This window comes from Anas platyrhynchos, chromosome 1, assembly GCF_047663525.1.
Source record: "Anas platyrhynchos isolate ZD024472 breed Pekin duck chromosome 1, IASCAAS_PekinDuck_T2T, whole genome shotgun sequence".
NCBI classification, from domain to species: Eukaryota; Metazoa; Chordata; class Aves; order Anseriformes; family Anatidae; genus Anas; species Anas platyrhynchos.
In genome coordinates, this window is record NC_092587.1 from 131,750,692 (window position 1) to 131,768,144 (window position 17,453).

Here is a 17,453-nt window from a genome sequence, read left to right on the forward strand (position 1 = left end):
AACTTGTTCCTTTCTGAACCTATTTTAGTACTTTCCTCCAGACCAGTTTTTAGCATTTACCATAAATTTACCAGAAATTTTGCCTGAAAATGAAGCTGCTGACTTTGGCTTCTAAGCAGTGGTTTGCAGGAAAAAAAAAAATGAGAGCACTTCATGTTACCCTTACTGATAACACAGCTAGCCAGGTAGATTGCAATGCACTGCCTTGACAGAGAGGTGGCAACTCCATGCACAGCCGCTCGTCTGAGATGGAATGAAGGCCGAGGAGTCCCAGTCCTGTACTGACAGCAGGGCATAAATATTCTCCTTTACCTCAATGAGAACTTGTATTTTGGAGCAGTGCTATCTGGTTCACACCCTTGCTGTCTCCAGAATACTTTCTGTGCCTGTGGTAGCAGCAAAACATAGGATCACAACATCTGGATCACTCACCTGTCCTCATCTGTGGAGCAGGAAGCTCTCTGTGTGCTGGAAAGCTGCAAAAACATCCAGATAGCATTCAGCTTCAAACTCAGCTGCTGGAATGTGGGAGTCTTTAATGCAGGGTATGCCTAAGACCCTGTTACATTCAGCAAAGCCTGCTCAGTGATTCAGCTCACTGTGTGTGTTTTTGTCAGGAAAAGGTTAACAGCTCTCTAGACTAAGCCCAGACTCTGAGCTTGGCTGTCTAAGATCGTGATCAACACTGACAGGAGCAGGGACACCTCCCTGATGCGTGGACACCTGGGTCTGCAAGCTAGCATCCTGCTCTGTGGGTGCTGTAGTGCTGGCAGAGTTGGAGGAACCCTCTGGGAGCAGGTGATGGGTGCATGGTGTGTTGGGGAGTGTGGGCACCAGCCCCAGCCCTGCTGCCTGCCTCCCTGCAAGGCTCTTTTTTCTGCCAAGAGAGGCTGAAACCACTGAGTTCTGTGACCCCTGCACACACAGCACGCCACTGTCATTCATCCAGCTGTAATAATTTCTGCTAAAAAAATAAATAGCTGTATGAAAAAAAAAAATAAAAGGTCATTTGTTCTTATAAGAACTAATTATAAAATCCATGACTGTGTGATGTAGCATCCAGTTCACTTCAACAATGCTGGCAATGCTCCCTCCTGTTTTTTCCTGAACGTGTTTCTACAAACACAGGTTCTGCAGGGGTTGGGGCTGACACAGGACATTTGAATGTGTCTGAGAGGGGAGAGTTAATTTTTGTATTTATGATTGTGAGTATATGCTGCTGTGTCCAACAGGACTAAAGGATATTGTCTAGCTTATAAAGTGAAAACAAACATTGCAGGTCAAATTCCTGTTTCCATATTAAACCCATTCCAAAAAAAAAAAAAAAGAAAGAAAAGAAAAATATTCTTGAGGAATCAAAAGTCCTGGAATTTTCCACATCAAACTGACCTAACACAAACAGCACAGACTGTGCTTGTGAGCTTGTGATTTAAATGCGATGAGGTTAATATGGCTTCCTAAATGTAATCTCTTTCTACAGGGGTAGGATGTATTGCTTCTAAATTTAATTACGGAGGTGGGTGGGTTGGATCCCTAAAATTTAAATTTGGGTTAGGGTGTGGATTTATAGCCCTGCTCCTCCCTGCAAAAGCTGGGGACTGCTTGTGTCTGGGCCCATCTTTTCAATTAATTTTCGGTAATTAAAGTGTGATGTGTGGGATGGGGCTAAAATGAAATACAATTAAAATGTAATGCCTCCCCTTTGGTATCTCCATCCTTACTCATTTTAAACCATCTCCAGTGCTCTGATGAGTTTAAGTCTTCCTGTATCACGTACTGTGCAAGCAGAAATGTTTGAGTGAACTCCTGCCAATGGCTCTGAGCAAGCATGGGGCATGTTTCAGATTACACCGTGTTTTGTTGTTCTGATCTGATCTCCTTGCTAGGAGAGGCTGAGAAAGGCCGCTCTAGGGGATTTACTTCCAGCAGCAGCAGCACATGATCCCTCAATCGCGTGATTCTCACCACCGAGGACTAATGGGGAGGGTGAAGAAAAAGCACACGCTGCCTTGGGGAAGCAACAGCAGCTCCTGCTCGTGGGCCCCCTCCACCAGCCGGACGCTTCATGGCTTCTCCCCGCTTAGAAACCTACTGCTGCCCGAACCGGGATGCAGCCACGCAGCTCGTGATGAGCTTCCAGCCCGAGGTCTTCTGCGGGGTCTGCATTGGCAGCGCCTCCGTCAGCGTGCTGCTGACCGTCCTGCAGCTCCTGCCAAAGAAGGGACAGATCCTGCGGAAGATGCCCAAAGCCTCCTCCTCCTCCACCATCCTTCTCCTTATCTCTGTTTGTGACATCCTCGGTGGTTTAGGTAAGCGCCAGCTTGATGTCCCCTGCCCTTGCTGTAGCAGGCTCTGGTTGCTCTGAGGTACCCAAGCCAAAGGAGCCGGTTAGCAGGCAGACGAGAGGGAAACGTCTGAGGGAAACGTCCTGCCTGTATTCCTGGGAAGATCTGGGCTGAGTGAGATCAGAAAAGGACGGGCCTTTGGGGGGGAGAAGGTCTTGCTTAATTGTCACATTTTAAAATAAAAGCTCTTGGCATATCTACACCAAAATCTCTACTTCAAAACAAATTACAATCCGGAACCAGCTGGTTCTTAGAGGAAGGCGTGGAAGCGGAGGTGAGGGAGCACAATTAAAACTAGAGCTGACTTCCAAAACTTAGCTGATCCTTTGGACTGTATTTAGAGAACACTTGCCACGTCCGTAAATCCTCTCAGACCAAGTCTGTGCCGCTCTTCACATGCCAGCCACTCCTCCGGGCACAGCAAGCTGGCTGGAAGCGCAGCCATGCAGCTCGCGCCGAGTGCCAGCTTTTGGGGAGTGAGAAAAGCTCCCTTACCGGGGACACCCTGCTGCCTGGTGTGCATGAGACAAGGTGTAAAAATAATGCATCCAGATCTGCCTGGCATTTACTGCCGAAGTCGGTACGAATCACAGCACCACACGCTGTGGAAACGCAGGATGAGTTGTTTCTACAATAACTTTTTTTTTTTTCCCCTCACATTAGATAACAGAATTATTACTGTTTTGTAAGTGTCTCTGGCTGCCTCTGAAAGAAGTAGGATTTTACATCTTTTTCCCCTTCATACCTAGCCAGCTTCTCTCAAAGTACATAAAATTAACGATATCAAAGCAAATGATGAATAGGAAAATTTAGAGAGATGTGGAAAGAGCATTATGTGCTTTCACCTGGAAAAGGTCCTTTCAGTCAGATGAGGCCAGCAGTAAAGTTACTTTTCTCCCTTTCTCTTTCACGGGCAAACTTTATCTGTCATTGTCTCTGAATTAGGCTCACTTCAGTGGGTGGGAAACCCTTCGCATGTGGTGGGGAGCATGGTGGGCTGGTTACAATGAATGTGGGTGCTTTGATGCCTATTTTGAGCAAACCCATAACATCTCACTAACAAAGTTCATTTAAAAAGTCAATATTCTCAGCTAGTTGTGAAGCTCTGCTTTGTTCAGTCCCTGGGCAGAGAGGAAAAGAGCTTCTTGTAAAAATGAAGACTGCGAAAAGTGTGAAATTACACTTTCCTGAAACAAGGGATTGTAGAGAAATGAGCGTTAGGATATGAATATATGGGGGTAAAATTATCAATAGTTAATGGTTCATGTCAATCTGCCCAATTCACTTTAGGGGAGCATGTGGCGGTATCTGTAGGTAAGTGAGATTTTAATCCACGTGGCATAACACTGTGAGACCCCCGGACCTGAGGGTTGCTCTCAGCGAGCCGTCCCAGCGGCACTCCCACTGCGCTCCCCTGCAGCCGCAGCCTTGTTGTGAGCACACAAAATCCAGGCTGCAATGCAAAACATGCAGCCGGCATCCTCATGTGACTCCGGTCACGCTGACAGGAGGAAAGCACTCACGTGTTTCTCTTTAGGTGTGATCTTCAGATCCAGCGTCTGGTTGGGCTTTCCAGGCTTCATCGCCAACATCTCGGTGGCGAACGTGACCGACATGTGGCCCTCTGCCTTCTGCGTGGGGAGCGCGGTAGGTACCAAGCCCGTCCTCTCATGTCTGCTTTGCTCATGGGGGATCTGAAAGGCAAACCATGGTGTCCCAAAGGAGGTTAGACCCTGAGCCGGTGTCTGGTCAGATGGAGCTCAACCTGTGCCCCGCTGTGCAAGCATTGTTGTGCCTCCCACCAAAAGCCCCGCTGAGGGCGGCAGGGAGAGGGGTACCACAAGGCTCGGCCTGTCCTGCAGCTGGCTCGTCACAGAAATGCTGTGGTCACAGAGGGCAGAGCTGTGCCCTGGTGAGGGACACAAAATGGTGAGGGGACAATGTGAAAGGGATGCCGGATTTTGGCAGGCACAGAGACAGCCAGCACTGACTGCGCCCACAGCAGCGCGGGGGGCTTGGGCCAGTGGCAGTGGCATGAGTACGCTTGATGAGGCAAAGCCGCTGGCAGAAGCAACGTCCTTGCTGCGTGGGATTACAGCTCAGATTGCTCTTTACATGGGCACCTGGCCAAACATAACCCAGAGTCTTCTGGATTCAAGCACATGGAATAAGAAAATGTAAAGGCATTCCAAAAGCGCAAATTGAAACTTGGTTGCAAATGCTACAGTCACAGTACTGCCTGAGGCATACGCTCTGAGTTTACTGTACAAGAAAAAAGGCCACTTTTTTTTTTTTAACCAAAACATGGAGAATGACAAATAATATCATAAATTTACCCCAGTTCAGTAGGAATGTAGGCTAGCCAAAGAATTCACACATGAACTAAAACAGCAGTAGCTTAACAATTCAAAGTTTACAATATAGTAAAGGAGATGCTGCATATAAACAGAATTATTCAGCTCCACTAGTTTTTAAATAAAACAAGATGTGCCAAAATGCAACTCACTGTACTTCATGTGCCTAATGACAATTTCAGACATTATAGCAGAAGCTATATCAGTTGCACACATCTATCAGTTCTCAATTTTCTCTCATGTTTCATTTTTGCTTATTAGATGCAAAAGTTGATCTTTTTTCTTTGAAGGAAAGTGAAACCACCAACATCAATATCTTACAAGAAGAATGCCCAATTTGAAAAACATGTTTCCATATGTCTTAAGTTTCACTTTCTTGCCCTTACCACAGAAAGTAATATTTTTAAACAGTGACAAAGACACCGTATGCAGACTGTTTGTTTTTCATTTTGATCTCAGGTTAGATGGTGAGCAGCACAGTGGTCTACCACAATTTTTATTTTCCCTTTCTTGGGCTCCAGGAAAGTGCTGCAGTTTGAGTCACTTGCTAAATTTAAATTTAATTATATTGGAATGAAAAATGACCCTCCTTCTACTCACTTCCCCTAACATATTCTCATGTGAGTTAATAAAATGGTTCTGATTCTATTTTAAGTTTCTTCTACTGCTATTGTTTTATTTCATTTACCCACAAACCAATGAAATCTGAACAGCGAGGCCCTGAAGCTTCTCCTTTGAATAACACCCTCTGATTTGTAGATGGATACACTTTCAGGCACTTTTTTCTTTGGAAAAAAAAAAAAAAAAAAAAAAAAAAAAACCAAGCATATGAAAATTTGGGGTTTTAGGTACATCTGATTTTCATTATTTTTGGTGACAGTCTTGTCTATGTTGGAATTCGCAGGTGGAAAGACCACACGGTTTATTTGTGTATATGTGTCTGTATATATATAGTCAATTCTGCATTTCTGAACTGTAGCAAATATTTAATAGTGCAGATGAAGTTACATGCTGAGGGCTATGGATAAAGTGTATTAACAGGAAGACTGGAATTTTATTTTCTGACTTCTGTGCACTAGCAAAATGTCATGGCATTTGAATTAAATGCTGAATAATTCATGTCACACATGATGAGATGTAGGGTCTATACCCATGGTGAAAGGAAATATTTCCCAGCTTGATTTATCTTTGGAAGAAGGAATAGTAGATCTCTAGCCACTGATGTTTGGCTCAGTAACAAGTATGTTGGTCTCCAGCTGTAAAAGGATGCTACCGTGGAGCTGTGGCAAAGGATATTCAGATAAGAGCTGAAAGTAGGGAGCAGAGGGAAGGTAATCTGAATATTAAAATAGTTCCAGACCCTTACAGAGAGCCAGCTCCTATGGGGAAGAGATTTGGAATTTATAAACAGAGGCAAAGAAAGGTCAGTTATCTTCTATAGGCTCATGGGAAAAAATGTATAGGGTCAGCTCACAAATGTAGCGGAATTTAACTTGACTTGAACTTGTCTCACTTGGACTTTTATTGAAGAAATTAGTTAAGGAGTTAAGTATGGAGAATTTTTCCGGAGGGTGGGTTGCTGGGTATTTTTGTTGTGTATCATCTTTATTCGTAGTAACTGTTCCCTGACTTATGGAGTCATAGAGTCATAAGTTCCTGAACATGGAGAAAATACCCATCACACACAGAACCCACCAAGCAAAGGCACACTGGTAACAGCTGTCTTCAGTTGTATTTTCATGCCTCAGCTACCGAGCAACTAAATTTTACTAAAATGCAGTACAAAAAAAAAAAAATGTATTGATGAAATTTGAATTTAAAATTAAAACATCCTCACTCTAAATTTGTTATTTAAGAATTTATTTTGGACTTCATTCATGACATTAAAGGCTAAGGTTGGAGAGGGAAATAACAGGTTTTGTGAAAAAATAGACTCAGCTGCAAAGGCAAATGCTTCTCAGTTTACCTATGACTTGATGCCTTGGCTACAACAATGCTGTTCCTGGGATTTTGAGTAAGATTTTATACTTCACAAAACTCATTTGGAAAATACACACCTTTAAAGTACAAGGGAGAAAGGTTTGAGTCTGCCTACCCCCCACCTGCAGTGACACTTGATAAGCAGCTGTGACATTTGCCATTTTTTTCCCTGCAGATGTGGATCCAGCTGTTATATAGTGCGGGCTTCTGGTGGTTGTTTTGCTATGCTGTCGATTCTTACTTGGTGGTAAGAAGATCAGCAGGACTGAGGTACCACAGTTAAAGCTCTGAATTTGTTATTTAACTTCCAACAAGGTCCGTGTTTGCATGCAGCTATCTAAGGGTATAAATGAAACCTGTACAAACATCTGATGTTCACATGGTTACCAGATAATGATATGGGTGGGTGGTGTGCTAAGTGCTTAAATTGTCAGGGCAATGCTCAGATATTGATTTGTTTATGCCCAACTGGCATTTAAAAGTAACTGACTTCATTTAACCTTCAGAAAAATAAGGTGCAGATCAGGCTTTATAACATGTATTGCAGCAAGATGCTATTTTTGTCCCTTCTCTATACCTGAAATTGATCCTCGTGGGAAAAGTTTTAACTTGAATAAAAATAGTGGGAGAGGGGACATGCTGAATTTCATACAGTTCATTTTCCAGTTTGTTTTTCTTTTCTCAGATTTTCTCTCTCTCTATTTTTTTTTTTTCCCTCTATTGTCATTATTACACTTCTGATCACATTTGCAAAGTTTTAAGGAAGAAAAATATGTGCTTACTACACATTTTTCTGCAATGCCTTTATCAGAAGAACCTATACACTTCAGAAATTTCCATACTGTAACGCCAGACAGAAAATATAAGGTGTTTCTAATTTGGTTATGAGAAGGGCAAAATGACCTTCAGTTGCCACTGCTAAATGGGGAATTCTGTGACATTATATCCAGATGATACTGAGTAAGAAGGTACTGCAGGCATGGTTCATCTGGTGCATGTTATCAAAATGTTTTTTTTTGGGTTAACTTTGGCCTGCAGAGGACAAACCTGGTTTTGTAAAGCCCCATACTTGTAGTTTGAAACAGCTGGGACCTACCTCCTTCCCCCATGCCCATTAACCAAAGAAATGAAATAAAATGTGTATTTGGGCCTGATGCTAAGATCAGAGTAAAAGATGAAAGACGCTTATGCACAGAAATCTGCACTTCTGTAGGATGGGAGCAGTGTCGGACTCTCATCAGAGTTATACAAAATGCTCTGCAACCTTCAGAAGAGTGGCTTAGTTGGCTCTTTGGCTCCCTTCCTCAATTTTTTATCCCCTAAAGTGCTTTCCTCAGGAGCAACAAAGGGTGCAGGGGATCCTTCTGGAGGTGTGGGGATGGGGGAGACGCTTCCCACCCCACAGCCTGGAGGATGTGGTACTGCTGTGACTTTCCTCCTGTCAGGAGGGCCTCCTGCTCTTTTAGGTGTGAGGTACTGCCAGTGCTGTTCATCTCGTGCCTGTAAGAGTCCCATCTCCACGTTGCCATGTGGGAAGGGTGAGGTTTGGTGTCTTTAAAGATGACGAATGTCCTGCTTGATCCTCCAGTACGATCGTGCTGTACCACATGATGGCCTGGGGCCTGGCGGTCCTGCTCTGCGTGGAGGGAGTGGCGCTGCTTTACTACCCGTCCCTGTCCAGGTGAGCGGGCCCCCAGGGGCAGGCTCCAAAGCCACAGTGACCTGTGGGCACTTGGGTGTCTTTTGGTCAGCACTGGAGACAGAGTTCCAACCACAGGGCTTTTTTTTGATCTTGGAGAACTGTCTCTTGCTGAGTCGGTGCAATCCTAGAAAATTTTAACATCTGTTCATTTCATTCCTTTTATCTTTTTTTAAGCTAAAGGTGACATAGATGAAATAGCCTAAACTGTCAGATGTGGGAAGAAAATAATGAATAACCTGTTAATGATTTCTTCTCAGTTGTGAAAAAGGCCTGGAGCATGCAATTCCCCATTACATCACAACCTACGCCCCACTCCTGCTGGTGCTGGTGGTCAACCCGATCCTGTTTAGAAGGACAGTATCTGCAGGTATGTTCCTAATGGCCAGTGTGAATCAGTGTGTTATTTAGCCAAATAGTAATAATGTAAAAAGTCACGCTTGTATGACTTTTGCATATGATGTGGGATAGCTCCTTTTTACAGTGATGTGGGATAGCTCCTCATTAAATCACAAAAAGTACGGCCAAGGGTGGGAAGGAATTGCCTACTAAAATGAAGATACCATCTCAGTGGGAAATTTGCCCTAGAGACACACTCTGATCACATACTGAAGCTATGCTGTTAGTTACCTCTGCTATTGCAGATTGGCAAAGGTACTGCTATGTTACTGCAATACTCTTTATTTTAAGTATTCTGGTAATGTATTGTGGATGTTTAATGCTACTGTAGTATTGGTACCAACCTAGATTTTGGAATACAATTTATTCTTTTTTAAAGGTAATGTTCAGATTCAGTGACTTATATTCATGTAATGTGATCTGCGCTAGATGTTTTCAGTACCTGAATTCATCATCTATGCATTTAATATATAAAAACAGCAATAGAGACTTACTATTCCGAGTTAAGTCTTCATCCCATCTACCCTGTATTCCCCTGTAATGCTTATTATCAAAGGAAAAGTTGACAGAATCTGTGGAACACTTTATTTAAATATTACACATATAGTGCATCTGTCTCTTTTTGCTGACATAACACTTTAAATTTTTGTAGGTGTAGACAATGCTGTATCAGTTGCACAACAGAAATACATCTAATTACCTGTATCAAGGAGCCTCCTGTACTCCTCACTTATCTGAAAGACCCAGAGTGCTGTACATTTGGTACCAAAGACAATCCATATATGCATCATTGTATTATCTCATTCTTGTGAACAGTGAGTGATAAATAAAAATCATGAAAGTATGCACATTTTTGCCATAAATGCATACATTTCTTGAAGGTGTGTATTTCAGTGACCAAACCTGCATTTTATCTTACTGGAAGCTTAAAATACATACATCTTGTTTTTAAGCTATTTAAGATTATTAGATAATTTAGATCTACGTTTAGATCTACATTTAGATGTAGAGCTTAGGGATATGGTTTAGTGGAGAACTGTTAGTGTTAGGTCAGAGGTTGGACTCGATGATCTTGAGGTCTCTTCCAACCTAGAAATTCTGTGATTCTGTGATTCTGTGAAGAATTGAATTTCTGAGATAGCACTCATAAATTGACACCTATGTGCTGCATTAACTGCTATATTTGTGTGGTTTGAAGGCACAGATTTTTTTTTTTTTTTTTTTTTTTGATTGTATTGAAATCATCTGTTTGGTAAATGATAAACTTCCCTTCCATAGCATATCCTATGGAAGAGAGGGGAATACATTTTCTACAGTCAGCAGCAAAGGTCTTTGATGAGAACACAATAATGGATCATTATGCTTGTATGTGATATGCATCTGTGTGAGTGCATCCATGTGTGCTTTATGTAGGTATGTATGTGTGTGTGCTCATACACCTGTGACAAATTCTATGGCTAAAGTATCTAGTTGTACAGATACTTTAATATCTGTGCCTGTATTACCTCTGCTACCTGTACGTAGAGTTCTGTAGGCACTAAGGCTCAACTTTTGCTTCTTACCTTCAGAAATATATGTTGCTAAAGATGATGCCTTGTGTTTCCTTGCTCTGAAGTGAACAAAAATTTATACTAACAATCTGTAGTTTCTCTGTTGTCTAACAGAAGTAATACAGAAAGATAACAAGGAAAAAAACAAACACATGAAAGTCTGCATAATGAGATCTGTAGACTGTAATCAAGTGAGAATTTAATTGTTCCTAAAAACAGAATTTCTCCTTGACTGTAGAGGATAGTAAAAGAGCATTGAGCTTGATCTTAAAGAAAAGGTTGTGTAAGTAGGAAGTCAGGCAATAAATTATTATGGTAAAGACAAATGAAGCACTGGAATAACTTGGCTGAAGTGGTCTTTGAGTGTTCCTGATTTTTCATCAAGCTTGCAGAGTCAGCTAACAGCCACACCTAGATGTAACTGTAATGCTCAGGGGCAGGGAATGAATTGAATAATCTCTCAAAGTCTATTCTTTTTATGGGAAAATATACAATGAGTATCTTTATGCACATGTATATTCCTTGTGATATCTGAACAGTATGTTGCATAAATATTTTTGTTGCATTACAGCTTCAAGTGTTAAAGGTGTATGCCATATTAATTGCACAATTAAATAAAAAGTGTATAATAGGGTAGAATGTATTCTGTTTTGGTCCAAACATCATGTAACAAATACATTAGATCACACACATCATATAGAAGTTGTAAACACCACCGTTTTATTATAAAAGAAGAGTATGCTGACCATGCTATTTTCTTCAATGGTATTGAGAGAAGAAAGAACAGCTAGTGGAATGCCACCTATTTTAGGAATCCTTAATGCATGTGCTTCTCTTCCTTTAGTATTAGGCTGTGTGTGAGATTACCTGATGGTGGTCTTTCTAGCATCCGAACTGCTGCTGGAGACAAATCCATCAGTTCCTTTGTTCCCTCTTTACAGACATCTGTCTTCTGAATCTTTGTGTTCAAATAATGAGATGCACATATTTTAATGAACACAATTTTATACTTTCCAGTTGCCTCTTTACTGAAAGGCAGACAAGGGATTTACACGGAGAATGAGAGACGTCTGGGGACAGAGATCCAGATGCGCTTTTTCAAAATTATGCTGGTATTCATTGTTTGGTAAGAGGTGCATTATTTTGTTTTAAACTGCTTTTTTTTTTTTTTTTTTTTTCCTGGCTGGAGAGTGATGGGGACAAGAATAGAGACTGATGTGTTGCTTCATTTGTTTGCCTTTATGGTTGGAAGGGAAGGTTTCTAAGGAAGACGTAGTTCTAAACTAGTTCACAGACAAGCTGAATCACTCACACAGCATCACAAGGCTGCAAGGAAATGATAAAAATGTTTAATCTAGAGGAAAACAATGACACTAAGAAACAATAGCAACAACACTAAAAAAAAAAAAAAGTGGCTGGGTACAACCTAAAGCTGTCTAAAACAGCAGAAATATTCCTCAGAGCCCAGTCTTCTCTCTTGTCATCAAACATGCCATTGAAAGCCTACAATAAACATGCTTCTACCACTGGCTTCATGCCCTGGTTAGGATGATATAACGCATCATCTCTACGGTCTGCAGATCTCAAATGTGTGAAACAGGTATTGTGTGTTAGCTAGAAATACAGGGTTACATGCCCAAATTAGAAATCTTCTGATTATCTAATCTTGTTTCTAATATTCCTCTATGCAAATAGAAGTTTGGGGTAGGACAGGGAGGGGGCAGGGCAGGAGGGGAAGGAGGGAGGGTACACACCTCATCCCCAAATCTCCTGCACCTCTGCTCCAGCAGTGCCATCCAGTGTGAAAGATGCTGAATGGTGGCTGGGACTGAAGGTATTGGATGCACGCAACAAATCTAGGATGAAAGAAGGCCTGCTTTAGGAGGAGACAGTTTTTACTGCAGTCTCACAATTGTCACACACCACTAAAGGCACCAGAAGAGGGGGTGATCCATACAGAGGTCTGTGCAGTGACCTAGCAAGACGTGGTCACTACTGGGAAGCGTTCACCACCTGTGTGGGTAACAACACAAGAGGGAGGAAGTAGTCTAGGAGTAGTGAAGAGACTTGGCCAAAGTTAATGGTCTGTACAAATACTTATATATATATATATATATATATATATATTAAAATAAACAAACAAAACAAAAAAAAACCACAAAACACAAAAAACGGGTAATTAATTCATATTATATTGCCTTAAAAGTCTGAGCAGGGAGGAAGGCTGCCTTTTTATCTCACCCTAGCTGCTGTATACTGGAGTGCTCTGGAGGGAAACTATTGTCTTTTCTTTGGGAATAGCAGAGCCTGCTTGGCTCAGTAGAGAGGTTTCTAGTGCAAAGGGTGGTTTAGGCAGCAGGAGAGGGGGAGAGAGGCAGCAGATTGCAGCATGGCTTCTTGGAAATCGCTGGAAATACCAAGGATTTAGCCAGGCTTCTAGGGTTATGGAAAGAAAGAGCCTTATTCTGGAGCCTGGAGGCACCAGAGAAGTTTATTACAACCTAAGGGATTGTGGCCAGCTTGATGGTATGGGAACAAGCATGAAAGAAGGGAGCAAATCCACAAGGACACAGTGGGGACATCTGTTTATTTGTCTTTGTCTCATTATGAGTTTTGCTATTAAAAAAAAATGGTTCTCGTTTTGGATTTTCTTCTGATAAAACATAAGCTTTAGAGTGTAAAAACTCTAAAAACTTTCAGTAGTATAAAAGAGTGTAAAAACTTTTTCAGTCCCATCTCAGAAGCTTAGGGGAGATGCTGTTCTATCCCAGAGGTCAAAAAGGAGATAAGTCTGTCAAGGAAAACAAATTGTAGCAGCATGGGGTAGAAGAGATGCCTGCAGATTTGGAAGGCATGAGCAGAAGGTTCTACACTGAGAAAAAATATAGTTGCAAGAAGGATGCTTATAAACCTCTATAGAAATTATGACGTGGACATTGGTGGTTTCCTTTCTGAAGCTGCAGTAGAAATACAAAGAAAGGCTGTTCTGACTGCTTAGAAGTCATACAAAGTTGCAACTATTTACTATAACCTTTATTTAGTGTATAACGTTCTCAGTTCCTTTCACAGGATGTGGCTTAGTTATGCTCATCCTTCTTTATAAACAGAAATTGCCTTTATTCCAAAAATGTGATGGCATTTTCAAGGATTTGAAAGTCAAGCTTAGTTTTGATTTGTAGATTTTTTACAAACATTTTGAAAATCTGCTCAAATCTAACCATGAAAATTTAGGGAGGCTGGAGTTTCTGCAGCCTTTTACAGCATATATGAATATATTTGGGTTCCCTATCTGTGAGTATTGTGCTTTTAAGATGCAAGCAAAAGAAGGCGCCATTTGTGATGTTCCCATTATGGTTCACAGTTGTTTATAATCTCAGTTTTATCCTGCAGCAAGCTCAAATCTTCAGGTTTAATTTTGTCTGGGTATATTGATTTCTTTGTCTAGGCCTGGGTTAGATGTCTGTAGATGTCTGTTTTTTGATTATGTGCTCAGAAGGCTATGGGCCCCTTCATATGGAGACATTTTAAAAAACTCACTCTCCTTATTGGTGTTCCTAATCTCTATAATTTGAAATAAATCATATTTTACATATGCATACATATACATATATATCTGTCTTGTTCTCTTCCTCTTCTTTATTTCCGCAATAGCTGGTCATCTAATATCGTCAATGAGAGCCTTTTGTTCTATCTTGAGATGCAGCCAGATATCAATGAAATGCCTCTGAAAAACATCAGAAGCGCCACACTGATCACATGGATTATCATGGTAGGTCATGGCATTTCTTAGAGTTAGAAATTGCTTGTGTAAGACTGGTGGAGCAGCAACAGTGTGATGGGTAGGTTATGACTAAGGGGAATGTAAGCACTCCAGAAATCAAGGAAGAAAAGCCAAAGGTAAGAGCAGCCCCTGGGAGTGCTCCTCACATGTAAACTTTACCAAAACGGTACTAAAGACCAACATTTTCTCCCATTTACTAGCGTATGCAGTCTCTTTGTGAGTGATTCCTACTCATTTTTAAGATCCAGAGCAGACTGCAAAGTTTTGATCCAGAGCAAGCTGCAAAGTTTTAGCTCACGATTCCTGAAGGTTACCCTCTAAAACAGATATTTTCTTCTAATTGTGTGTGTGTAACTAGAGCTTTCTTTATTAGTGGCTTATAAAGAATAATTACATCTTATATCATAACATTTGGATAGCTATAAGAGGAAAAATACATGATAGTTCTTAAAAGCAAAGCACAAGAAGATAGCTATAAGATACTGGGCTCTTATGGTACCCCACTCTTTTTTATCCTTCTACTGGAATATTTGACAAGGGATTTTACAGAGGTGTTACTGATGGTTCCTTTTTCAAGAAAGTTTATTCTGAAGCTGTTAAATACCTGTGAGTTGTAAGCATGCTTTGTGCAGTTAAGCCCTTGAGCTGCTTGGTGTTGAAGAGCTAAGCAATGCAACTGATTTGATGCAACCTCCTCCTCTGACAAGGACGGACACTTTTGTATGACAAGGACCTTTCTCTCGCTCACCTGGAGGGCACAAGGTCAGGTCTAGCAACTGAGCTGTATTTAAACTGTCCGTAAACTAAGTTTGCAATTTTCCCGTGAGAAGAACGGAAATCGCTAAAACCATTTATTTGTCAACCATCCCAAGGCAATGGGAACAGACAAGTTTTTGGAAATCACTGGGGATTTTCTTTTTCAGTGTCTCTCCCTGTTTTTCCATTCCACTTTGATGGACATTTTCACTGGCTCAGAAATCTGCAGCCATTCCAGACAGATCAACTGCTGCTATTTTAAAAATCTTGCCTGTATGTGCTAATGTCTACTCATATATTTGACTTGGCTTCTAGCGAAAAATGCAATATTTGCTTTTGTGAATTAAAAAGTGTAGAGCTTGTGAGGAATGTTAAAAACACACTGGGGGACTGACCAGCTAAAATTCATGCTAGAAACCCATTTGGCTCTTACTGTTCACTGGGATGGCCTCAGCATACTGAAACAACAGGTTGTGGTGTCTCACCCTGCTTTGTGTCTGGAGTGGGAACAACGTGCACTTATTTGCATGCAAATAGCATCTTTTAAAGACAGCAGTTGTTCAGAGTAAGGGAAGTCATTAACGTGTGCCTAATGTTTTGCTGGAGTTCAAAATGAAGCCTTGCTGATGTACCTCCTGCATGGCTGTCTCCTAGGGGATTCTTAATCCCATGCAAGGCTTCCTCTTCACATTGGCTTTCTATGGTTGGACGGGATGCAGAGTGGACCTGAAATGGCAGAAGAGAGAAATACCCTGGGAATCCATGTCCTCGTCAACCGTGGGTGAAAATGCCTATCCCTCACCTGTGAACTACCAAACCAACCTCCACGATCCAAAGAAGTTATCGACAACTGACAGCCAGCAGACTGACGAGGCTATAAGCATGTTGTCTGAAGGTAACACCAGTGGTGATGACAGGATAACCAGGAGCTCTCCCATCTACCAGGGCTGGTAGTTCATAGGTGCAGAGCTGAATCTCACTTCTCCCACTGTCAAGACTCGTAAAACCACATCACTGTGTGGACCATTGCTGACTCTGGAATTTGGTTTGTGCCTAATGGCTCCATGTCGTTTCCTTTAACTTTTGTATGTCTGGGAGAGAGTGTGTGAGACGCAGAGAAATTATGGTTTATGTCTTCATTTGCCTTACAGGAGATGTGTAGAAAGGTATAAAGGCCCGATAAGATTTCAGCAGGAGTATATCTCTGCAAGGATCTGTGTTACTTATGTTTCATCTGTTTTCTTTTAATCTTTCTTGTAACCTGCATACGGTAGAAGAGTCTTTTCTTTAATAAACAGACTATTAATATGTTGGATTTTTAAATGTGTTCCCTTGCTTGCCTTGTTTAACATAAAATTCCTCACCCAGATTACAGTTCTAAGAGTTCTGAGATGCGATTTCCAGCCTTGACGCTCTCGTAAAACATGAGTGACAGAAAACTTTGACATAAGTACGGATTTTCCCTGTTTGTGTAGAATCTCACTGTCAGTCTTCTTTTCGTTTGTTTATATTAATTTACAGTTTGCTTTTATCTAGGGAGTTGAAAGTCTTATAAAACAAATTCAGACACGGCCTAGGCTCCATAAACACTTCAGAATAATGGCTCCAGTTCTCTACTGCTCCAAGCAAAAACAACCCTTCAAAAACTATTTTTTTTTTAAATTTGAATTCAGTTTGATCCTTCTATGTCTACTTGTCTAACAGGATTATGACTGATAGTTGCATTAAGAGATAATATTTGCAAAAAACATTGAGGTGATCTGAGCAGTCATCAAAATAGAATAAATAGAACCAACAGTTCTTTCTCTGATGTGTCCTCTATTTAATGTCTTCAGCTGCTGAATGGAGAGATATTAAATCTGTTCTCCATATCTTCTCAGATACAAATCTATTTTGGTGCAGTGCACTAAGTACCTATACACATAAAGTTCCCCAAATGGGTTGAAAATTAAGAAAAAATGATGATGATGCCTACCTCTGGCTTTTAACTCCATATCAAAGTAGAAATGGTACAATTTAAGCCTGGTTGCACTTGAAGCTGTTTACAATACAATTTGACAGACAGTTTGGAGAAAGCTCCCTGTCCTCAGCTAACCTCTCTCCCTTCTTTCAGTACGTGGCCAGGTATGGTCGGAAAACAAACTCTCCTTTTTCAAGCCTGTTCATATCCACTTTGGCTGAACTTTCCTGGCTGTTCACACCTTCTTTTCAAACCCAGTTCAGCCCCAGCTATTGTAAAAAGCATATACATTATTAAAGACAGCTGAAAGGTTACTGCAAGCATAGCATGAAGTTCAAGCTGCTGTGTTACTTAGGAGAGTCCCAGGATGGTTAGACAAGTTGGCTTGGCAGAAACTATACAGTAAAATATTGATTTGCTACTTTAAAGAAATGTCGTACTGAATTAATCATTTGATGGGAAGGTGTTAAACAATGAACTGGCAATTATTTAGGCAGGTCATTACAGAGCTGTGTTGGTCTTTAGCAAATCTTTTAAATTGTGCCCTGTGGAAACCTTTGTGGTTTTATAGATTTACATTCCTATTCTGGTTGTTGGAAAGACTGGCAGATAACCAAAGCTTTATTATT

At 41.2% G+C, this 17,453-nt stretch overlaps 1 protein-coding gene across 1 annotated transcript; it reads left to right on the top strand.

Moving 5' to 3' along the window:
• The first annotated feature begins 1,589 nt into the window (after window positions 1-1,589).
• On the top strand, window positions 1,590-16,187 carry GPR143 (G protein-coupled receptor 143). The gene is made up of 8 exons (XM_072029676.1): window positions 1,590-2,309; window positions 3,883-3,992; window positions 6,855-6,949; window positions 8,268-8,360; window positions 8,639-8,748; window positions 11,345-11,453; window positions 13,979-14,096; window positions 15,519-16,187. Exons 1-8 carry the CDS (start codon window positions 2,066-2,068, stop codon window positions 15,816-15,818), a joined length of 1,179 nt encoding a protein of 392 aa, XP_071885777.1. The 5' UTR covers window positions 1,590-2,065; the 3' UTR covers window positions 15,819-16,187.
• The last annotated feature ends 1,266 nt before the right edge of the window (window positions 16,188-17,453 follow it).

Bases quoted from the DNA above. Each gene is read 5' to 3' on its own strand.
- GPR143 (XM_072029676.1), top strand. From the start codon at position 2,066: ATGGCTTCTCCCCGCTTAGAAACCTACTGCTGCCCGAACCGGGATGCA. The intron at 3,993-6,854 runs GTAGGTACCAAG...TTTTCCCTGCAG, and splicing joins CCTTCTGCGTGGGGAGCGCG to ATGTGGATCCAGCTGTTATA. The intron at 11,454-13,978 runs GTAAGAGGTGCA...TTTCCGCAATAG, and splicing joins ATGCTGGTATTCATTGTTTG to CTGGTCATCTAATATCGTCA.